This window comes from Theobroma umbraticum, unplaced genomic scaffold (assembly GCF_002168275.2).
Source record: "Theobroma umbraticum cultivar Fairchild unplaced genomic scaffold, ASM216827v3 scaffold_30.0, whole genome shotgun sequence".
Taxonomy (NCBI): Eukaryota; Viridiplantae; Streptophyta; class Magnoliopsida; order Malvales; family Malvaceae; genus Theobroma; species Theobroma umbraticum.
In genome coordinates this window covers 9,856,473-9,871,203 of record NW_018397254.1, presented here as the reverse complement: position 1 = coordinate 9,871,203, position 14,731 = coordinate 9,856,473, and the positions used below count along the sequence as shown (strand labels likewise).

The 14,731-nt window shown below is 33.1% G+C and overlaps 2 protein-coding genes across 2 annotated transcripts; one reads left to right on the top strand and one right to left on the bottom strand.

Moving 5' to 3' along the window:
• Positions 1-2,977: 2,977 nt before the first annotated feature.
• FRS9 (FAR1-related sequence 9) lies at positions 2,978-7,921 on the top strand. Its single transcript, XM_021418133.2, has 3 exons — positions 2,978-3,222; positions 4,023-5,521; positions 7,031-7,921. The coding sequence occupies exons 2-3, from the start codon at positions 4,040-4,042 to the stop codon at positions 7,196-7,198; spliced, it is 1,650 nt and encodes a 549-aa protein (XP_021273808.1). The 5' UTR covers positions 2,978-3,222; positions 4,023-4,039; the 3' UTR covers positions 7,199-7,921.
• Positions 7,922-8,061: 140 nt separating this feature from the next.
• FRS5 (FAR1-related sequence 5) lies at positions 8,062-12,266 on the bottom strand. The gene is made up of 2 exons (XM_021418120.2): positions 9,689-12,266; positions 8,062-8,501 (listed from the first exon to the last, which is right to left on the bottom strand). Exons 1-2 carry the CDS (start codon positions 11,888-11,890, stop codon positions 8,328-8,330), a joined length of 2,376 nt encoding a protein of 791 aa, XP_021273795.1. The 5' UTR covers positions 11,891-12,266; the 3' UTR covers positions 8,062-8,327.
• Between the last annotated feature and the right edge of the window lie 2,465 nt (positions 12,267-14,731).

The window sequence follows — 14,731 nt, the reverse complement described above, 5'->3', positions numbered from 1 at the left end:
ATTTTACTTTTTAATTCAAATTTTAGTGTTTGGATAAAATTTAGGTATGTAATTTTAGTAATTAATAGTAAGAATTAATTTAATTTCCTATGGGATTGACACTCTATGCAATAATACGTATCTTAAAAACAATATAATGATGAATACAGTGTCGATCTCAAAGGGAATTGAATTAATTTTTACTATTAATTACTAAAATTACACACACTAATTTTATCCAAACACTGATATTTAAATTAAAAAACAAAATAAAATCAAACTTAAAAACTAAAACTAATCTAAATTTACTTAGCAAAATTAAATTTTTAAATTTGATTGACTTTTAGACCTAAGTTTATGATATCCCTAAATACTTCATCTGATTATTATTTGCCCCTTAACTTAGCTTAATGGATTAAGTTATTAACCTAGAATCCTAAATTATTTTCAAGTCTCTGTTGATTTTCTTATAAAAATATCTCTCTTAATTAACTTACTATATGTCTATACAAATTAAATTGAAAAGAGAGTTATTAAGTTCAAGCTCTAATTCTGACTATGTATAACTTATAGATGTATATCTACCCTATATGCAAATTGAACCACCTAATCAATTAAGTGCATTCAATCATATATTATTCTATTCAAAGTTTACTTAAATCTCTTTTGTTAAGATTTAACTTAAATTTTCAATTCAATCTAATTGGTGGCCAATCAACTAAAAATATTAAGAACAAAATAAAATAAACAGCTTAAACCCATCAAACATAAGCAAAAGAGAGATAAATAAATCAGACTACATATAGATTTCAATCATAATCTCATATAATTAATTTAATTCCCTATCAAGTCACACATTATCATCAAATTAAATTTAAACAATAAAATCAAACTAAGAAAATAAAAGAATAATAAAAGATAATAGAACTTAAGAATTGTAATCTTGATCTTCCAAATCTTCTTGAGTCCTTCAAATTCTTTTCAGCTTCAATGACTTTGTGGTTTAATTTTTAACTCTTAATCTAATATTTTGTTCCTTTCTCAAAATCTTCTAAAATATAGTTTTTATAAAACTTTGAAGTTAGGTCAAGTTGGGTGAAGAAATAATTCAATTTCAGCTAAGATTTTCTCATCAACCTACGTGAACTGCGACCGACCTCCACCAAAGCTACAGCCTCGACCAATTAATTAGCAGAAGTCGTAATTACTTTAAGACTATTACAGTGGTTCAAGTTCGACAAGATTTTTGATCATCTTTCAAGCCAAACTAGGTTAAGTATTAATATAAAAGTTGTAGCTTTTTCTCTTAACTTTCCAATGGTTTAAAAATCATTTCATTTGAAGTTTTGTAGAAAAAGTTTTAATTGAAATATTGAAACATATGTAGTGAAGATCTACACTTTAAAATTGCTTTATTTTTTCTATTAAAATTCTTCTTTCATTAAATGCTTACAAAAAGCACAAACAAATTAACAACAACTTATATTAACCACATTAACATCAAGTTAAGTATAAAATTAATTAAGATTAGATTGACTCACCTAAATTAATTAATTTAAAATAATATAAATAAAACTTACTAATTTTTATGTATTATCACAAAAAATAAGCTAAATTACAATCAAAATTAAGCTCAAATAACTCTATGTCATAGCGTTATTAGTTTCACTTTTTTTTCAGCTTATTTACCTATTAAAATCAGAAGTTGAATCAAATAGGATTTTGAGAAGCTCTTAAAATCTTTTAAAAAAAAAGTAACTTAAAAAAACAAAATCTAAAAAGACAAAACTTCAGAAAGAGATTAAAAAAAGAACTTTCTTTTTTCTTCTTTTAAAAACATGTTAACTTTCAGAATTTTTTTTTGTTTTAAGAATGTTTTCATCTATTAAAAATAATCTTAACATTACCCTCTTTAAAAATGCCTCCTCTCTTTCTCAATTGATCTCTCTTTTCTTTCCCTTTCTCTACAAATCACCTTTCCAACGTAATTAGCAATCTCTCTCTCTTCTAACTCTTTCCACAAAGACTACTTAGAAAAAAAACAAAGACACAACATTGATAAATAATAGAAATCAATAATTTATGAATTATTTATGAATTATATGTTACTTATAAATTTGTGAATTTTTTTTATGATTTATTATTAATTATAAATTTTATGTTATATAAAAATACTTTTTATATTTCTAAAAATTTGTTTTAAATAAAAAAATAAAGTTAACTTTTTTCTATTGTGAATAAAGAAATTTGTAATTAATAGAAATCATTTATTAAATACCTTTTATGGTAATTTTAACTAAAATTATAGCTTATATAAGTTATTTTGCCAAACAACTTATTTATAAAAAAAAAGTTTATAAAAGTAAATTTATTAAACAATTTTAACTTAATTTTAAAAGTTACTATTTTTAATAAGAACTTCATAATAACTTTTAAGTCAAAACAAAATCAAACATGCTTTTATTTTCATTCTCAATTTTAAATTTAGAATTTCAAATTTTAAATTAATTATAAGACCCATGTCAAAAAAAGTTGTACTTTTATTTTTTATATACATTATTACTCTTAAATTAAATATATTATTTATTAATCAACTTATATAATTTTACCAAAGCATTCACAACTTTAATTGTTACTTACGTCAAACAATTATCCAAAATTATATATATATCATTTTATTCTGAATATTTTATATTTGTATATTTGATGTAGTATAATTTCCTTTTCTCGTTATGAGTTTATATTTACATATTTATAAAATAACACTAATGATTTATATATTAATGTACAACAAATATAAACTCTTTTATTATATATTTGTTTATTTTTAGTGAAATAGATTCGGAAAAAATAAATACCCTTCCATAGTCCAAAGCCTAATAAATGAACCCACACCATCAACACTCTTTGGGCCGAGAGGCCTAGATTGAAGAGGCCTCCAGATAAAAATGGAGACGGGGAAGACCCGTAAATGGATAAAAAGTTAAAGACAGGACAAAACTGGACAGCCGTGAGTGTGAGTTAACAGCTTTTGCGAAGTCGAGTTGTTGACGAACGGTAGCTGTAAAAAGTGTGGGCAAATCCCAACTGTCGTCTGAATCTGCCCGAACTGTGAACAGAAGAAAGTAAATCTTACCCATCTTGAAACTTCGGTTCAAGCTCATCAAGAACAAGTCAAATCCTTGTCTTCCAGTGAACAGCAGGGATAATTTTCAGTTTTTATCTAAGGTGGGGAGGTTTAAGGTCAGTTTCTCTGCTTCCCTTCTCACCATTCATCATTTTGTTATCTGGGTTCTTCTGATTTCTGTTCTTTTGCTGTCTATGAATTGATATTTTTTTCCCAATTCATTCAATGCTCATAATTTACAGTTATGCTTGTAAAGTTGCAGATATTTGGAGTATATTTTAGGTTCTGGATTAGTAAGATTATATGTTTTGGGGCAAGGAACTTGTTTTTGTTGTTGTAGTACAGTCTTCACATGAAATCCTTTATGTCCAAGCCAAGCCTGCCATTGTTTTGCAATGTCGTCATCCAAAAAAAGAAAAGGAAAATTTAGAAATTGTTTCATGAAAGCAAAAGCTTGCTTCATTCTATTGCCTGTTGACAGCATTCTATAAAATCTATGTAGAAGTGGGGTACAGATTTTGCTAATTCTGAAAACTCTTATGTTCGTTTTTGATAAAATAAAGACAACTTATAGAATATTAACGCTAGCAGACCAGAATTTATGGAGTTGACACCAGTGATGACCATATTAACTGGACCCTTTTGTTACATTGTAAAACTTTTCCAATAATTAAGACCAAGCGATACTTATTGGTCATGCCATCATAACAAACAATATTTTGATGACATTTTAAAATAATCCACATTACTATTACTTTGTTCAGAGTGAAGAGTAGAAAACCTAAACCTTTCTGTAGGTGAGGACAGTGAGCCATGGCTTAAGTCTATTGAAATGTGTATTTATTTTTCTGTTCAGTCCGTTACCAAAGAACTTCAGTGAGGAATTGATCTCATTCCTTCTTTGTGCTTGCTACAGTGGCATTTCAGAGATAGATGAGTGCCAGCAGACAAAGGACCCTAGGGGGTGGGGGTCAGCATGTATTGGACTATCTGAGACGAATGCAAGCAGAGAATCCTTCATTCTTTTATGCAATTCAAGGTGATAGTGACCACACTGGTGGAAGCATATTTTGGGCAGAGGCAACATCAAGGATGAATTATACTTACTTTGGGGATACTGTTATTTTTGACACAACATATAGGACAAATCGCTACAGGGTACCATTTGCCTCATTCACAGGACTAAACCACCATGGGCAGCCGGTGTTGTTTGGATGTGCTTTAATTCTCAATGAGTCCGAGTCCTCTTTTGTGTGGCTATTACAAACTTGGCTTCATGCAATGTCTGACCACCACCCTGTATCTATAACAACTGACCCTGATCGTCTCATACAGATGGCTGTTGCGCAGATTCTTCCGGAAACACGCCTTCGTTTCAATAAATGGAGCATTTTCAAAGAAACCCAAGAGAAACTAGCTCAACTATACCAATCACATCCTACTTTTGAAGCAGAATTTAGGAAATGTATTAATGAGACCGAGACGATTCATGAGTTTGAATCATCTTGGGTATCGCTTCTGGAAAGGTACTTTGTCATGGATAATGAATGGCTTCAGTCAATGCACAATGCTCGGCAACAGTGGGTCCCTGTTTATATGCGAGATACGTTCTTTGGGGACCTATCTATAAGTGAGGGAACTGGAGGTTTAAACTCATTCTTTGAAGGGTTTGTGAATCCATCAACCACCGTACAGATGTTGATTAAACAGTACGAGAAAGCTGTAGCTACTTGGCATGAGAAAGAATTAAAGGCAGATTATGATTCCACTAACACTACACCAGTTCTTAAGACACCATCACCCATGGAAAAACAAGCAGCTAACCTCTTTACAAGAAGAATATTCATGAAGTTCCAAGAGGAGTTGGTAGAGACCCTTGCTAATCCTGCAACTAAAATTGATGACTCAGGAACTGTCATAACATATCGGGTGGCCAAATTTGGGGAAGACCACAAAGCACACACTGTTAGCTTCAATTCTTTTGAGATGAAATCTTGTTGCAGCTGCCAAATGTTTGAAAATTCTGGAATAATATGCAGGCATATATTAGCAGTTTTCAGAGCAAAAAATGTTCTTACACTTCCTTCACAATATTTACTAAAACGATGGACAAGAAATGCCAAAAGTGGAGCTGTGTTGGAGGAACGTGCTTCTGAATTGCCAAATAATTCTCGGGAGTCCTTAACAGTTCGGTATAACAGTCTACGTCAAGAAGCTATTAAGTATGTTGAAGAAGGGGCAAAATCTATTCACATTTACAATGTGGCAATGGATGCTTTACAAGAGGCAGTGAAAAAGGTTGATGCTGCAAAACACCAAAGCCCTGCCGCTGCAGAAGATGGAGCATTGAGCAATGGAGGCGATCAAGAGTTGCATGCAGCTGGAGATACTCAGGCAGTGGCATGTCAATCTGCGGTTAGTGCCTCCTACCTCAGGACATTATCTAACTTGCTAATGTCCCCTGGTTATTAAGCTTCTGAAATGGACTATATTGCAAATTCATTTCATTGTTTGATGATTATTTATGCCTCTTTCGAGGGCCAACCAAGAATAGGAATCTGTGCTGTTTAAAGCTAATCTTGAAGTCACTAAGTGTAGGCTTTAACCGTTTAGAAACATGATTACTTATCTTTCCTATAGAGGTTCTGAATATTTTGTCTATTTTTACCTAACAGTTTGTTTAATCAACAAATTAGGTAATTGCATTTAGGTGTATCAGCACAAATAATACTATAAAAACCTCCCCTTTGGTCAGTCAATAGGCATGTATTGATTTGATCTTGTTCTTTTCTTGGTACATTCATCAAGTCATAACAACAATATTCATCTGACAATAAAAGTGATATTTTCAAATGGTCCCTTGCGAACCTTCATTACTCCATTATTCCTTTCTTTTTTTATAGTTCATTATTGGAGTAAAATTTAGTTAACATATCGATATAACTCTCATCAGTAGTAACTTTTTCACACAAGTGCCACAATGATTCTAGTTAGCTTCATAACAGTTCAGTTTACCACTCTTTTGTTCTTTTTATTTTCAAGGTCTTTATTTAAAGAGGTAAAAAAGAATCCTTGGATGACCTGCTCCGCTGATTGAGCCCCTCACCGTCTAATGCTTAATTCCAAACCAAGGTCTTTTCCTTCCCACAAGGGATTGAATATGTCCATTAATGCAGTGAGTCATTTAATGAGCTCTATAAGAAACTCTTGATCTTGAGACTGGTTTAACTGTCCTGTGTGTCAATAAATAGAAACTACCTTTTTTATGAATCATGCCTTCAACTGATATTGTGGCATACTGATGGTCCTTTATTTCAACTTTTAATTTGAATTTTCTAGAGAGAGAGAGAAGAAAATCTAGGTTGATAGTCTCTGGGCTTAACTTGAAATACACACATAAATATATAAAAACTTTTCGCACTCTCTTTGCGGAGAGGGATACAAGATGCATACTTCCTGGAAATTTGCAATGAATTCATTAATGTTTGATCCTTTCGAGCACCATGCTTCAATGGGTTGACACATATACATTTAATGAATAAAAAAGAGGTTCTTGCATATCATGACTGCTTTCTTCTGATCCTTTCAAGCATCAGGCTTCAATAAGTTGACACATACCGATGTAATGAAGAAAAAAGAAGTTCCTTCATACTTTCTTCTTCACAAATTCTTCTATGCCCCATGTTGGATTAGAACATTGTCCTCCCAATACGAGGATAGATATGATCATATATAAGATGGTATATGACCCTAGTGTTCATTTAACTCAAACAATGTAATGTAAGATAAATAGTTTCATAAGGATCTCTCTTGACACATTCATCAATTCTTTCTTTTTTTTTTGTGACAAGTGTGTTAATTGTGCTTCTGTGTTATCATCATCATTTTATAATTAAGATCTCTGTTATTTTTCCCATCACTCAGGATGAGAAGGAAAAGAAAATTCGTGAATTGACTGTGGAGTTGGAGAGCACAAACCAGCGATGTGAAGTGTATAGAGCCAATCTGCTGGCTGTTTTGAGGGATATGGAAGAACAGAAGTTAAAGCTGTCTGTTAAAGTTCAAAACGCAAGGCTTAGTTTGAAAGAGTGAAGGTAATCTGTGAAGAAATGTTAGCAGAATGAGTCTTTCCCATACTGATAGTTATTATTTTAGCTTCTCAGAGGATTCGGCAAGAATTGATCATGACCGGTGGGGTTAATTTGCCATAAATACAATGTAGTTTAGATTGTATGAAAAAAATTGATAGGTTCTTCAGATGGTGAGAGCAGCACTCTAGTTTCCACCTACCCTTTTTCAGCAAAGAGGCAGACGGACAGTTGTCATGATCATATGATCCATGTGCATCGAGAACCTCAAGACTTTTTCCCTCTGAGAGTGAACCTGAGACATAAGAAAGCAACTGGATAATCATAAAACTCTTATCAGATAATCATTATATGTTGCATACCAGCCGCAAGCCATCTCATGGAATAGGTAATACTAACGATCACTGCCTGCAAATATAGTTGCTTCAAACACTGACATAAATGGCAAGCCTTCTCCTAAGTTTTGCAAAACGAACGATAGTGATGGTGGCCTAACATAATTGGCTAATGATGCGTAGACAAAAGGTATAGCCCTTACAGGAAGATGCAATAAAATACAGACAAAACCCTTAACCAAAAAGGATCTGCACCAATTAATCTGTGATGCGCCTACTGTGTGTATAAACCAAAATCGACTGGTTGACAGGAATAGAGCAACAGACCGTCCCTTCCCCTCATACTTCATAGTCATAGGTGAGCAGCAACATTTCTTTCTGGAGTTTATAGAAGATTCTGGACCCGCATAGACACTTGCTTTTAAGAAAACTACCATATGTAGAAAAAAGTTGAGCGTTTTAGACCCAACTAGAATAGTTGAAAGTGTTCTTCAGACTAGATGATTGACACAGGGCCACCAATCTCCACAGATTTCCTTTTTCTTTTTCTTTTTTTCCCTTAAATAATCTCAGTAGAGTTCACAAAAAGAAACTAATCACTCAAATTGACAAATTATGCACCTAATGACATCAATTATACTATACATGGCAACAAACTGATGCCTTCCTAATTTCTCTACAGCATTCAAAGGTGAAGCGAAGCCCAGCCCAATTAGGAGGGTAGGGTAGAAGACAGATTTGAAATACAAGATCAGATGAGATAAATCAATGTTACATGGTAGAAACGTATTTGCAACATCAGAGGCCATCCTTCATACTGATCTTTATATTTTGCACTTTAATTGACAACTGTAGCTTATGGTCTTCGATGTCTTTTAAAACAGAAAGCAAGTTAGCCCTGTAAACTTCACACTTTCGACTTGCAAACTCCAGCTCATTGGCAAGTTCTCGGATTTTCTTGTCCATATCATCCTGAAAACAATGAAGCACCAGAGTCATTTTCATTTTCCATTTTTTTCACATATGCGCATATTTAATGTCATTATTATTTAACCGTGTCAAGCAAAACGACAGTGATAATGTGATATATGTCAAAACCAGATTGTTTACATCCTATGAATCATTGAACAGAATCCTGAAGACAGTCCACATCATATGTCTCAAAATCTATATGGTCAAACGGCAACATAGAAGAAAGCATCATATTCAATTCACCATTCCGTATTAACATGTAATGCTTTGCATAATCCTCGAGCGTTACCTTTAGCAAATGAAAGATACCATGCTTAGACCCAAACTTGTAACAAGATTGTTGGTGAACAAGAATAGAGAAATAAGTAGAATATACAATGCAAGTAGCATTTCACAATAATTTGAGCAAAAGCGTAACGAATCGCGAAACCAGGTATGTCAAAACCAAAAAAAACATCCAACAGATTTCAATCTGAATGTCCTTGCTACCAAATTTTTTGAGAGAGAAGAATTATCAATAAACAATTCAGAAGAATAACTAATAATAATAATCAACAAGTGAAGAAGATGAATCTAGCTCTCCATAGGTATCAAGGTTATAAACTGTAAGTTTTCATCGCAGGTGTTTAAATGAAGAGAAACATAGTGATGAACATAGTTAACTTACAACTTAATGCAGATAATGCATTTCACGTCAAACAAACAAGGCTTCTTAACAGTAAAATGAAGAGCTAAGACATAATTGTCAAAACGAAAGTAGCAGATGCACTAAACCTAGGGCACTTGCTACAAAATGGATTTCTGAGTACATGTATTTTAGTCTCAAGCCCTGCCCACGGAGGTAAGTCAATGCCTTTCCTATTCCCATTGAAACTAGAACTTGGGTGCTCCCCTTGAAGATGAACATGAAATCAAAGAACTTACAACTGCATTTTGTAGAGCTAAAGACAATATGTTCAATGAAATATCCATGGAATATAGCAAGTTTCAATAGAAATAATCTCTCTCAGTGATAAGGCTTACTACAACAATAACAAATTTAAGTCAGGTACCTTAGAAAATGAGAAAACGAAACATTTACAGCAAAGTTCAACAAGAACCTTAAAACAAATTCATGTATGTAGAATTTTCATTCAGTAGGTTATATGTAGAACAAGCAACAGAAATAATTGAGTAATCATTCTGACCTCAGACAAAGGTTGGCTGGGCACTCTGTGATTAGTAGTATTTGCCCGATCACGTGCGGAGTTCCCCCTGACACGCCCATTGACCATCATAGTCCTCCCCTCATTCTTTGCTGCAAGTGCAACTCTTTTTGCAGCCTCTTGGAGAGCACCTATTGCCACATTGTAAGTGTCTAAAGACTTTGATCCTTCCTCAACAAACTTGAAGGCCTCATGACGCAGGGTATTATACCGAACAGTATGAGATTCTAGATAATTAGTATATACATCACTAGCACGTTCTTCTAATATAACACTACTCTTGGCATTTCTTGTCCATCGTTTCAAAATATAATGAGATGGGAGAGTAAGGACATTTGTTACTCTGAAAACTGCCAATACATGTCTACAAAGAAGACCAGAGAACTCAAACATCTGGCAGCTACAAGTGGCTTTCATTTCTAAAACATTGAACTTAACATAGTAGGTTTTATGATCCTCCCCAAACTTTGCCACCTGATATGTTATGATGTCACCATCATCATCTGATTTAGATGCCATGAATGTCAGAGTCCCAACTAGCTCCTCTTGAAATCTCGCAAACAGTTTTCTGGTATAAAGTTCTGATGCTTGTTTCTCCATTGGAGATGGGGTCTTCAGAGCAGGGGAAGTGTTCATTGTATCATAATCCGCTTTTACTTCTTTCTCATTACGACTCTCCAGAGCTTTCTCATACAGCTTAAAGAACTGATTCAGATTGGTTGAAGCATTCACAAAACCATCAAAGTATGAGTTCATGCTATCACTTCGTTGGGTTATAGACATTTCGGCAAAAAAAGTGTCCCGCAGGTATACAGGGACCCACTGCCTCCGGTCATTGTATATTATCTGAAGCCATTCATGATCCCTGAGTTCATACCGATCTACAAGTGACAACCAACAAGACTCAAATTCCTCAGTCGATTCAGGCAAGTTAACACACTTATGGAAATCTGCTTCAAAAGTTGGATGCTTGAGGAACACTTGGGACAACTTCTCTTGGCATTTCTTGAAGATGTGCCATTTGCAGAAGCGGTGCCGAGTCTCAGGGAAGACCTGCATAACTGCTGACCGAATAACAGCATCATGATCAGTGGTGATGGACACTGGAGGGCGACCAGACATTGCCATAAGCCAAGTCTTAAACAGCCAAATAAATGATGCTTCAGATTCATTTATTAAGAATGCACAGCCAAACAAAACTGGTTGTCCGTGGTGGTTTACTCCGGTGAAAGGTGCAAAAGGCAGCCGATATCTGTTCGACCTATATGTAGTATCAAAGGTAACAGTATCCCCAAAGAAAGTATAATTCATCCTAGACTTTGGATCAGCCCAAAACACATTACTCATCAAAGCTTGATCCTCATCACCCTGCACAGCATAAAAGAAATTTGGGTTCTCAGCTTGCATTTGCCTCAAATAATCCAAAAGCAATTGAATATCTCCTTCTAAGCTCCTCTGCCGATTATTCCTCATATAATTCCTACAATCCACTTCTGTAAATCCAACCTTACTAATTCCACCATATTCTTTTATTAAAGCAGACATAATCCTACGAGGGCCCATTCCAGCAGCCTGCAATGTATCAATCAAAGTCTTAGCAGGCCCAGATATTTGCCTATGAGACCGAAGACAATGAACCTGATCAGGCGGAACAAGCTCGTGATTATGCTCCCTAACAAATCCAGACACAACCCATTTCCCAGAATCCTGCATCTTAACCGACAAAGAAGCCTTACATCCTACTCTAGTAATAGTACGAGGACGCTTGATCTCCCTATCTTTTGTTCTTTTCTCATTCAAATTCCTAAACCCTTCTTTGGCACAAACAAATTGTCTCTGAATAATTGCTCCATCGCGCCTGGAACGACGAGAAGAACTTACACGTGTACTAAAACCAACACGGCGAGCGTAGGAATTGTAAAAGGCCTTGGCGGCTTCTTCAGACTCAAATTCCATACCTTCATAAGGCTCAAGATCCAGTAGGTCCCCTTCTGGAACGTAAATTTCACTGCCACCGCTGCCAAAGCCACCGCCATTGCTATTAGAAGCAAGGATTGAAGGGGCAGGGCTATCCGCCATGTCCTCGTCCACGTCTAACCCTATGTTGGCATCATCATCGCCGTCCCGAGCGCTGCTACCTCCTCCGCCTAAGCCTATATCGAATTCGAGAACCTCGGGGTCCATGCAATTGAATTTTTTGAAAAGGATGACAAAATTTAATGTCCTGAAAGTGGGATTGAAGTGGTAAAAAAAGAAGTCAGCTTCACCGTGGCAGACATGAACAAAACGATGGACGCGCTAGGGTTTGTAGAGAGAAATGAAGAAAGGAGAGAAACCCTAGAATTGAGATTAAAAAGGGGATTTTATTAAGAAAGGGAAATTGAAATTATGAATAAATATGGGTAAACAGAAAAAAAGTGAAAGAAAGAGTGGAAGTTGAGAGGAAAAAAAGCCTGCAAATTGCGAAAGGGTTGAGAGAGAGAGAACGGTGAATTTGGAATTTCGGATTACGGAATACGGAGTTGGAGTGGTTGCGTTTTGCTACGGTTCAGTTTGGCTCTACTAATCGCTGCATATCTTATCACCGTCTGATTAGAATAACATGTTGGCCAAAAGTATGATCTTTTTAGGTATAATATCTAAAAACCTTTGAAATTATTTAAGAAAATATAAATAAATTTTTTATTTTTTCTTATGTTCAATGAAACTCTTTATCTTTTTCTTTTAAGTCAAATAAATTAATATGAATTATATTAATTAATTATTATTAATTAAAATATTACGTATTATCTTATATCATATAACGTTAATGTAACATACTAACGTATTATAACAGATTATGAGTAACATATCAATGTAATATAATGACGTGATCATATGATATTAACGTAAAAGGTGAAAATGTCATCTCAGTGTCATGCAGATATAAATGATAAATAATATTATAGATATAAAATGATAAACAATACTTTGAATAATGATAATTAGTTAACGATATATTTAATTTAAAATAAAAATATAAAATTTTATTAAATATAATAAAAAAATAAAAACTTATTTAAATTTTCTTCAATAATTCAACTTGTCATTTTTTTTATTAAATGTTCACGTGTCTGTTATTTTTTAAAAAATATATATGATTAATTTTTTAAATTTTTTTAAAAAATAATGTCATTTTCATATAATTCAAAGGCTAAACGTTCAATTTTGATAAAAAATAAAATTGCATTGTTACAATAGGTGGGCAAAGTAACTAATTTATATACTAAATTAAAAGAGATAATGTCATATTCCTATCGTTCAAGGCAAAAGTTGACATTATTTTAATAGGAAAATCATAGTCCAATATGGATATTTTCAAAAAAGAAAAAGGAAAATGTGTGTCAATTTTGATGAAAAAGGATATATAAATAACGAGAGCAAAAAATTGCTGGCTGATTTACCATACTAGAAGAGATAATACTTAGTTCTTCATAGACGAAATGTGACACAATTCCACTAAGAAAATCATAAACCAAGCATCCCAGAATAATTCATACACTCATGAACTCAAATTACTATCCTAGAATATTTTAAAAGAGATATTAGAATTATATTATTTATATTTATATTAAACATAAGTGTTTTTATAGAAAAATATTTTTTCAAAATCCAACAAGAATTAAAATTATGAATTGGTATTATATGGATTAGATGTGACAATAGAAATTATTCATCTATAAAGCTCATGGGGAGTATGGTATGGTGAAATGATTATTTAGTAAAAATTATTGATAATTCTTTTCTTTGCAGGAATTAGTTGCAATGTTTTGATGGACATTATTGCAATTAATAGATAAATAAAGTTATTTAATTAATTCAAAAAATTAAATAAAAATATTGAATTAAATAAAATATTAATAATGAGATGACATGAACTTGAGCCCATAGCTACAAAGAGGCAAAATCCCACACATATTCTTCTTTTAAGTTTTATACATGAGTTGGGTTAAACTATAAATTAAGTTGATGTGAATTATTTTTTTTTGCATTATTTTGTAGATCTAAAATGGCCAACTTTAATCCTTTGTCTAAAATTTGGATGACAATCGATTGTCAGGTCCAAATTATATGGACTGGAAAAGAAATTTGACCATTGTTCTTACTATTAAAAAGATAGCCCATGTGTTAACCACAGATCCACCTGAACTTCCTAAATCTAATGCCAGTGGCATGATGCAGATGAGTTAGCTAAATGCTACATATTGGCTTCAATGACCAATATTTGGCTCTAAGTTCAAGGCCAAAAGCAAGAAAAAAGAATAACAAGTTTAATGGCTCTAAGTTCTCTAAGAAGAATAAGGGTGGAAACTTGAACAAGGCCATTGAGAAAAAGAAAAGTAAAGGAAATTGTTTCCATTGTGGCAAGCTTGGTCATTGGAAGAGGAATTGTCATCATTATTTGGCAACTTTGAAAAAAGACAAACTTATCATAAGGTATGCCAATTATGCGTATTATTCAAACTAATCTTGCTATTGATTCTTTTAATGCTTGATGTGTGGATTCTGGCACAACCTCACACATTTGCAATACGTTACAGGGGTTCAAGGAAACCTAGAGGTTAAATGAAGGAGAGGTGATGTTGAAGTTGGGAAACAATTGCAGCAGTTTCTATTGGAACTTATGTTTTGAAATTATCTAAGACTATTGTTTTAGAAAAATGTTTTTATGTCCCAGATATTTATCGAAACTTTATTTCAATTTCGAAACTTGGACTTGCTAGTTATTTTTTAAATTTTATTGGTAAACCTGTGGTTAAATTTAATGATAAATTTGTGATTTTTAATTTTTTAATGAATAGTCTTTAGTTCATTAGTCTTATTATAATTTCATAAACAATATCCAGAATGATATTAATTTCGTTGTGTTGTCCTTAAAAAAGAGGAAAAGGGATGTGAATCCATCTTATATGCGACATTTAAGACTTGGTCATATTAATATTGATCCATAAACAAATTAGTTCAGAATGGATCCTTATAAATTTT

What these genes read in the sequence shown, in the direction of transcription:
- FRS9 (XM_021418133.2), top strand. Translation starts at nt 4,040, where the DNA reads ATGAGTGCCAGCAGACAAAGGACCCTAGGGGGTGGGGGTCAGCATGTA. An exon ending in CAGTGGCATGTCAATCTGCG is followed by an intron (nt 5,522 to 7,030) that starts GTTAGTGCCTCC and finishes CCCATCACTCAG; the next exon opens with GATGAGAAGGAAAAGAAAAT.
- FRS5 (XM_021418120.2), bottom strand. Translation starts at nt 11,890, where the DNA reads ATGGACCCCGAGGTTCTCGAATTCGATATAGGCTTAGGCGGAGGAGGT. An exon ending in CCAGCCAACCTTTGTCTGAG is followed by an intron (nt 8,502 to 9,688) that starts GTCAGAATGATT and finishes CATTGTTTTCAG; the next exon opens with GATGATATGGACAAGAAAAT.